The sequence below is a fragment of the Anoplopoma fimbria genome, chromosome 1 (assembly GCF_027596085.1).
Source record: "Anoplopoma fimbria isolate UVic2021 breed Golden Eagle Sablefish chromosome 1, Afim_UVic_2022, whole genome shotgun sequence".
Classification (NCBI taxonomy): Eukaryota; Metazoa; Chordata; class Actinopteri; order Perciformes; family Anoplopomatidae; genus Anoplopoma; species Anoplopoma fimbria.
This window is the reverse complement of record NC_072449.1, coordinates 7,157,970-7,167,139: the sequence shown is the minus strand read 5'-3', so window position 1 is coordinate 7,167,139 and position 9,170 is coordinate 7,157,970. Positions and strand designations below refer to the sequence as shown.

General features: G+C 38.8%; 1 protein-coding gene across 1 annotated transcript; it reads right to left on the bottom strand.

The window, feature by feature from the left end:
* Window positions 1–4,647: 4,647 nt before the first annotated feature.
* On the bottom strand, window positions 4,648–6,255 carry tirap (toll-interleukin 1 receptor (TIR) domain containing adaptor protein). Its single transcript, XM_054603652.1, has 3 exons — window positions 6,057–6,255; window positions 5,250–5,870; window positions 4,648–4,936 (listed from the first exon to the last, which is right to left on the bottom strand). The coding sequence occupies exons 1-3, from the start codon at window positions 6,061–6,063 to the stop codon at window positions 4,908–4,910; spliced, it is 657 nt and encodes a 218-aa protein (XP_054459627.1). The 5' UTR covers window positions 6,064–6,255; the 3' UTR covers window positions 4,648–4,907.
* Window positions 6,256–9,170: the final 2,915 nt, after the last annotated feature.

The window sequence follows — 9,170 nt, the reverse complement described above, 5'->3', positions numbered from 1 at the left end:
GTTAGTTGTTTCTGTTAACAATTGTATTGCAAAGTCCCCAGCTATTCAAAACTTTTACACTGAAAAGTAGACTCATTGTTATCAAGTAGATCCTCAACTCCTGCGGTTCTTTTTTTTGTCTTTATCAAACTACACTTTGACTATTTCACAAAGTGCTTTGAGAGGATGGCTCAATTCTGAATAATCCAAATTGTGCTATTGTATTATAATTATTGATGCATTAATGTCAACATCACTGTAATGTTACATATTAATGTATAAAAACCAAATTAACCATCATGATGTATTTGTTGATGATGATGTTTTGTATTCAGAATCAGAATCTGCAAAGTAAGACACAGTGAAATACAAGGGTGAAAATGGAATTGCTCAATAGCAGCACAAGTGCCCTTTAGTTGTACTTTAGCGCAGTAGCCTATTGAGTTCTTAGTTCCTGTCACAAGATTAATTTCCCTGCAAGTCTCTGTTCCCTTTTGGGAACCTCTATTAAATATTAAAGAGGAATTGATTTTGTTATATATATGTATATATTGATGCTAGTTGCTCATGTTGACTATGAGTGAACTTGGAAGAAAACATTTGATGCTTTTTTTTTTAACAATTGTATTGAAACTCCCCCCAGCTAGTTGGGCAATCTTTACTTTTACACTGAAAATCTGTTGCTCATTGTTATCAAGCTTTATCCTCAACTCCTGCGGTTCTTTTTTTTTGTCTTTATAAGGCTACATCTGTGTCAATAAGGAAGTGAGAAGTATCATGTTGTTCAATAACTCCTGAGAATATGCAGGCCCTTTATCATACCAAAGAACCAACACCACAGTCAGAACTGGTTGAATGGGGTGTTTAGTGTGCATCTTAAGCATTGGAAAGGCATTACAGAGGCTGTTTTGAGCAGAGCCTTCGTCTGCACACGAAGAGACAGCTTGATGAGAATTATGTCTTTTTTTGCCCACAGGGATGCAGCAATTCTAAGTGCGCTTCGTCCACAATGATTGATAGAGGCAGATCCAGACACATCCAAATACCAGGGCAGCATAAATGTAGGCTGCCTGTGGGGCTGAAACTGACATGCAGAGGTTAATGATTGTTTCCATGTCAGTGAACTTCTGCTAATTTTGATGGTTTGCTCAATCTCTCCTCAGTGGAACTGTATATTTCTCCCAGAGGCACCGACATCTGGAGAGGCTTGTTGGTGTTGGCTGTGATATTGTAAATCTCTGTTTGTAAAGGAGATAACAGACTAAAACTCAGGGACTGAGCTTCTCAGGCTGTTTAGAGAGGATATATTAAATCCAATTTATTTACCATAATCATGCCTTTTATTAATAGTCCATGTCAAATCTTATTTTTGAGAATTTAAACATTTGATGAATAAGTAAGTTTCTTTCCAGGTACCTGGGACTATTCCCTTTCTTTCCAAACTGATGATGTTTTATTTTAGAACATAAATCTTTAATTCGATTGTGAATAACCACTGTCTCCTCTAATGTATCTGTTGGCAACCAAATTGTTTTGCACAAAGGTAAACTTAAAGATAACACTAGGCAAATGTTTGCTGGCTCCAGACCTGGGACAATGTCAGGGTTCTGTAAATAGTCTGAAAGAGCTTGCGTGCATCCCTCTTTTACAAGCCTACGTATTTTCACTGCAGCATTTAATTTACATCTAGTTATGGTGGCCATAAATCACATTTGACTCAGCATACAACGGGTGCTTTTCAGTCTGTCTGCACCAAATGCAGAAAATAGTGAAGAAAAAACCTCTCACGCAGACATGCCAGATGGACTTTTCTGTATTACAGATGACATTTTTTTGTATGCTTAGTGTAAGCATACAAGCATTTCACATTATTTGCCAAAAGATCCTAAACAGGTCTTCTGCCGAAAACATGGAGACATCAGAGTCTTGTATTTTTAAATATCTCTGTTCAGTTTATTTCAGATCAAACCTTTACTTGTAATACAAAAGGATGTTTCCCCCCCCAAAAAGACACCATTAAAGCATTAAAAAACACACACAACATCAGGACAATAGAATACTTTTTTGCAGCTTTTTTTTATGAAACCTTATTGTTTTGTGGGAAAGTAGGAGTTAGACATTGTTTTACCCGACTGCATCTACAACAAATAGTGCTGCTGTGTTAGAAAACTTTGTTAAAAGCCCATCTTACATTTCGTATGTAAAACCACTGTGCCCTTGCATTTGACTTGCAGAATCTTCGAGTCTCATTGCACTCTATGGCCTACGTTCACTAGAAACCTAATGGAACGTTTGGATCTCCTGCTCTCCTTTAATTAACCCAGCTGGTGTTTCAATGTAGCACGGCGAGCTGAATTTACTCACCACAGATAGAAACATGCAGGTCGGTACTACCACGCCCAGTGGAGACCACCATGCTGGCTAACAGCTGAGTGCTTTCCCATACTGTTGGTGGTCAAAAGCACATCAGCTTGCCATCCCCGTGGCCTGAACTCTCTCCTCTCTTTCATTTCTTGCTTTATGCTGGAAGCGCTGGGATGCTGACACATAGCATGCTCCAGCAGCTTTAGTCTTAGTCCAGAGTTTAAAAGTCCGTGGAGGTTTTAGTCATATTTAGTCAACTTTGTCCTAGTTTTAGTCCGTTTTAAGCCGATTTACACACATTTTAGACTTGCCTCAGCGATAGAAAACATGTTAGTAAAAGAGAACACTCGACAAGTCACGGCACAAGACACGAGCCTTTCAGCCAAACTTCTGTAGACCAAAGTGATTTAAGGCTACCATTTACATAAATTTGGAAAGAAAATATTTGCAAAATCTTGCATGCAACTTAAGCGAAGACAGCTGACTACTGTCCAGGAGACAGATGATGGATCCATTTGTAACCATCAGGACCTGCCTGATTATTATAATATGCTTGCTTGAGCATAGAAAGCAGCTTTAGCACACCAAATTAAACAAGCATGTCTTAAGCAAGAGGCAAGTAAATTTAGCGTGCTGGGATACTGACTTTGAAGTTTGGCTGAACCTCCACATGCAAACAATGTCACAATGTTACATCAACAACAACATAACACCAGTGTTTTTTGAAGACAGCTAACTTAAAAGGATAGTCTGACATTTTGGGAAATACACTTGTTTGTTTTCTTGCTGAATGTAATGTGAAGATCTACAGTAACAAAATCAACATGCCTGCATCTCTGACGCCCACTAATTAACACGCTATATGGCATTTGTTTAATCCGCACAAAAGGTGAAGTTTAAAAATGACAATTTGCCATTTAGTGTTAGCCAAACAACTGAGAAGTTCATCTATTTCTGTAGTATTCTTCCCAGCTATTTTTCAGCTGCAGGGCTTCTCTCCCGACAATGACTAGCCTTCATCATGTGTCATCTGGAAGGGGAGTTGTTATGACAACAACAAAAAAAAAAGCCTCATAGAACATCTGTGCCTTTCAGAGATGCAACTAAATTTTAATGTTACAATGTTGGCTTGCCACAAAAGAGGCGATTAGCAAGGCTCTTTTATTGTGGTGTTAAATGTCTGTCGTGGTTTTGGAAGGTAGGGAAGTGGGAGAAAAAGAACATGTAGCACTTTTAGGAAGCAGATGGTGTCAACTGCGTTTAAAAAAAAAAAAAAGATCAAGAATCACAAACGCCATGCTCCAGTTAACTCAATAAATAACTGATATTCTATCTCCAATGGGCCAAATGCCAACTAAGCAAAGCAATGCCAGTGCGCTTGATTAACCAGGGAAGGTGCCAAGGACATTTAATCTATCCGAGAATCAAGTTTTTGTGTGGAAAGAGGGAAAAAAGGCTGTTCCTTCCAGTTCTTCAACATGTTCAGACTTTATTCCAATTAGCTGAGCTAAAACCAGTCAGGCATATTGTGACTTGGAATATTAGGTTAGCCAGAGCCCTACACAAGAGATGGTTTGCGGACAGTAGAAGGAAACATAAAGTTGTTACTTTTCTCAGTAGGAATCACACGTTAGTCATGGATGTGTTCTTCCCTTTTTTTATTCTCTTTTTTCTCACACACACACACACACACACACACACACACACACACACACACACACACACACACACACACACACACACACACACACACACACACACACACACACACACACAAGAGCCACATTGTTATTGAGATCATTTTGGTTTCTGGTAACAGCTTGAAATTACCTGAGAGATATCACACTATCAAGACTGGCATCTCCTCACTTGCACTCGCAATTGGAAAGAAGTGGAAATCACACCACCTAGTGGTAAACACTATGCTTCACAATAGTGTCATCCTTTTACAGCCCTCTGTCATTTTTTAACTGTTTTAAAAAGGAGGTGCTCGTGCATATATGGCATTCTTAATGCCCTTTGGCTGCAATTGGCCTGAATTATGTGTAACAAGCTGAGACTACAAAGAGAAGTTCTCATGACAGGTTCTCATAAACAGTAGTTATTGCAAACTGCTGTTTGTTCAGGTGTTGCACCAACTCTACTCTACATCTGACACAGGACATTAGCCTCAGTGCTGCTTTGAATCAACAGCTTCCTGTTCACGCATGCATGAATATCCACACACACACACACACACACACACACACACACACACACACACACACACACACACACACACACACACACACACACACACACACACACACACAATGCTGGTAACGTACATAAAAAGAGACAAAGCTGTAGCTTAACATTCCTTTAAGACCCTTCAACACAGTCTTTCATTACCGATGATGATGATGATGATCATGAACACCATTGAAGCTTTCATCTCTCTTCTCTATTACTTCCAGTGGTATGGAAGTCAGAGTGGGGTTGTACTTTGACATTAGCTTGTCTTTTTGGGAGCTTTCTTCTCCACTTAGTCCATCGCTAGAGTTGTCCATATTTCAATCAAGTGTCTACTCACTTTTAGCCAGGTCTTTAAGAACTGGAAAAGAAAACAAGAAGAGATTATTAAGGGTGGCTTGCCCTCCAAAAACGTTGGACTCATTTCAAGTAGAGTTTACAAGAACCACAATGCTTTACTTATTTTTATTTTTTTCTACATTGTAGATACATCCAAACTATGAAGGAACACATATGGAATTATGTGGTAAACAAACAAATGCTCAACAAACCAGAATATGTTTTATATTTTAGATTCTTCAAAGTAGTTGAATGAGAAGGTGTGTCCAAACTTTTGACTGGTACTGTATGTTTATGAAATTGTCCCAAAGAACATAATATTTTCCATAACTCACACTTGAGCACAGTGTTGTTCACAAGAGTATAACCCCGTTCAGGATTCCTGCCCAGGTCAATGTAGTAATAGAATCTCAGTTCCTTAGGATATTGAGAGTTGGACATGTTCTGAACCAGGGGGATAATCCGATTGGACATAGGCCCCTCTGCCAGAACCTGGTGCATCATGTACTTGCACCAGTCATCCTGCAGGAAGTCAGGAGTGATCAGCAGAGCTCTTAAGTGGCTGTCCTGCACTGCCTCACATAACTCTGTGGAAATTGCACCTCCTGGACAGGTGTCCCTCTGCTTTAGAAAGCACCTCAGGCTCCGGGGTGATGCCTCCAGGAAAGAGACCAGGCGTAAAGCTTCTTCAATGTCACCGTGCACCGGGCTGTGGCACACGAACACGTCATACTTTCTGCTCCATCGCAGCATTGACCTCGGAGCAGACTGTGGCTGTTGTGGTTTTGTAGGGGTTGTCAACAGGGATGATGATGACGAAGAGGAGCATGATGATTTAGATGAGGGTGAAGTTGAAAGACTGCTGGCAGAAGACACTGACTTTTCTGCCACCATTGTTTCTTGTTCACGTCGTGATGATGAAGATACTCTTGAATTCCAAAGTTTCTGGATCCAACCTGGAGGGGGAAAAACCAAACTTTGAATATTTCTGACTTGATTGTAGCCTACATATTGATATCTTTGAACCCTTCCTAGCCCAATCGTAAATCCTAAAGGCCATGAAAGCACGAACAATCATACTTATTGCACAGTCAGTTTCAGTATTCAAATGCATAACAATAGGTTTTCAGAAATGAACTTACCAGGCATGTTGTTTACCTCATCATGTCTGTTCAACGCCTGCTAAATCCTTCCTGTAAAGAAAGGTTAATGATTGCATCTCTTCAAAGGATCTTATCTGTCCCATATACAGAAATTCTAAGACAGTGGCTGAACAAAGAACTGTTGCAACAGTGTGACACAATCCGATGATAGCAACAGAATGTAACAGAGAAGGGAAAACTGTGTCGAGTGTAACCGACATCGCCAGAAAAAAAAGGAAGTTGGTTTTCTGTCACATTTGAAATGCAAAGCGTCTCGAACTTCATGCTTCACCGAGCAGCTAGGTGTTAACGGCATGTTCATGGACAAAATAACTAATTTCAATGACTGAGTCATTCAATGAAACTTGATGCTGTCACTGGTTATTGTCTACAATTACCAGGTTATTCCTTTCAGTAGTTTGTAAATAGATACAAATTCTGTCATACAAACATAACTTATTTTTGAAAGTACAAGACAATTGTGGTAATGAAAAATACATCATAAACAAAGCTGGAAATTGTCTGCCATAATATGTGTGAGATAAGATAAGATAGGCTTAAATTATCTCATGAAGGGGAAAATTAAGGGGAAAGTATGTAAAAAAATATATTTGATTTGTCTACAACTCTAGAAAGGGCACTGCATCTACTCAGCAGTCACTTCTCACTTTTAAAAGCAATTAAATGTATGGTCACATCACATGCCAGCCCAGTATAGTGTCCACAAAACCACTTTAACATTTTCACATAAGGGGAAGTAATTCTATAAAACTGCTTTGTTGTTGGGCTATTTAACTAGTTGGTGGTTCATGGTTGGTTGGCATAGTTGTAGACATGCTTTCACTTTCACATTTTCCGTCAATATCAATAAAAAAAAAGTCACAAAGTGTTGCCTTAGACGCAAAACAAGAATAAAACTGGTAAGAGATGGCAATTTATTTCTGTGGTGGAGGAGTTATCAGATCTTGTACTTTAGTGAAAGTAGCAATTTTACACCATTACAATATTCCTGTAAAGTAGAGGTATAGGTTAATATCAAAAGTACATGTAATCAGGGGCGCCGCTAGGGATTTTGGGCCCCATGAAAAGAATCTTTACAGGGCCCCCAACACAGCGGCAAAATTTTTTGATGCTATTTTACATACAATTATGCATTTTAATGGTATTTTTGACTATCATTACCATATTTGTGAAAGAAGAACAGCATGACAGTTGACATGTACAGTAGGGGAAGAACTGAGCACTCTGAATACAATGGAATTCATTTTGAGTCATTTATTTGCTGCACCACTGATTCTTAAATTGGAAATAAACTCTTCCATGAAAAAATAGCAATTATAATCAGTGGAGAGAAAAAAATCTCAGCAAAAACAAAAACGCCATCAGAATACAAAATGGCCATATATGATTTCTCATCATTTAAGTAGAACTTAATATATGAAAGAATGGCAAATATATATATAATATAACGTTGCCGACTGAGTCAAGCTTCCTTTTGCAACCTTTCAATCACTGGTCCTTGCTCAACTCTTCTCACCAAAAGCCCAACGCCGAGCCTTCTCATGTGCAAAATCACTTATCAGGTCTTTGAAGTCCAGCTTTCTAGCCAACTGACTCTCAATTGACAGCATGGCAGGACTGCAAAGTCTTTCCTGAGACATTGTGGACCTCAAATAGTTTTTTATCATTTTTAGTTTACTGAACGCTCTCTCACCACCAGCAACAGTAACTGGCAGGGTGCAAAATATGATATGATATATGTTAGTTAATAACTTAGTGTCATTATTTTTTCTGTATTATAATTTCATCATCATTAGGGGCCTCTCTGGGCCCCCCTCCATCATGGGCCCCTAGAATCCGTCTCCTTTACCCCCCCTTTTCGGCGCCCCTGCATGTAATGCAGAAAATATCTATGCATCAGGAGTTATAAATGTATCATATTGTGATCATGTTAAATCCTAATGTGTATAGTAACTACTAGCCTCAGTTGTCTGATAAATGTCGCAGCCAAAAGATACATTTCCCTCTGAAATATAGCTAACTGTAGAAGAAATTTTTTAAAAAGTAGCAGAAAATGGAAATACCAGCACAAAGTTAAAAGAAATCAAAGTTGTACTTTAAATACATGAGTAATTGTCCTTATTACATTTACTTATTACACCGATTCAATCCAAATAATATAATTAAATCCAAATAGGTTTAAATTCTACCCTCATGTTTAACAATGCAAGAAAAAAATGCCGGAAGATAGTATCACTTCAATATAAATGACATTTTTGCTATTTATAAAGGCAGTATCAGATTAGCGTTATGTGAGGTTGATTGTGACAAGGGGGAAGGAATGTGTCATATGTGCTGGAGAACAAAGGGAAAGCAATGCAGAAAGTTGAGTCAGTTACAAAAAATCAACATACAACAGGAAAGACCATGCAGATTATGCATCGGCGTCATAAAGTCAACTCCCACTAACACTGTTCTATTTGAAGCAGGAAAGGCCCCGCTAGAGTCAAGGATGGAAAAGCTTTTACCCGTTTACTGGCTTAGGCTGAAATGAGGTGGTAGGGGAAAAAACATACAAAGGATGTGGGTGGAAGAGATCAGATCTCATATAGTGAGTGTGTGCTCGGATTCAGCAGCTGCCATAGAAGTATACAGTAATAAAATATAATACTTTAAAATGTACTCGTTAAACTGTACATATGTTTGATAGAACTACACAGAGGTGGTGTAAAAGTCCAGTTAATTTGGGTGTCTGCACAGGAAGGGCTGAAAGGTGATGATAAGAGCTGATAAGAGCTGTATAAAGAGCCTTAAAAAAATGACATGACTGAACCAATACCACTCGGCAGAGGACACAGTAACGAAGTGATTACAAAGAAATGAATAGAGGGGTGGGATGAAAACAAAAACGGAAGGCGGTATAACAAAATACAAAAATCATGTATAGCAAAGTACTGTCAAGAAAGGGAACAAGAGGGGGTGGGGGGGATCCATCACAGCAAGACTAAGATTGGATCTAAGATTGGATCGCACAGGTTTAAATGTGCTGAGAAAAGGAACAGTGTGGTAAATGTGGAGTTAAAGAAATATATATATATATGAGTTGAGTTTGGA

Excerpts from the sequence above, each read along its gene's own strand:
- tirap (XM_054603652.1), bottom strand. Across the intron at positions 4,937-5,249 it reads GAACAACACTGTGCTCAAGT|TTCTTAAAGACCTGGCTAAA; the intron begins GTGAGTTATGGA and ends TTTCTTTTCCAG.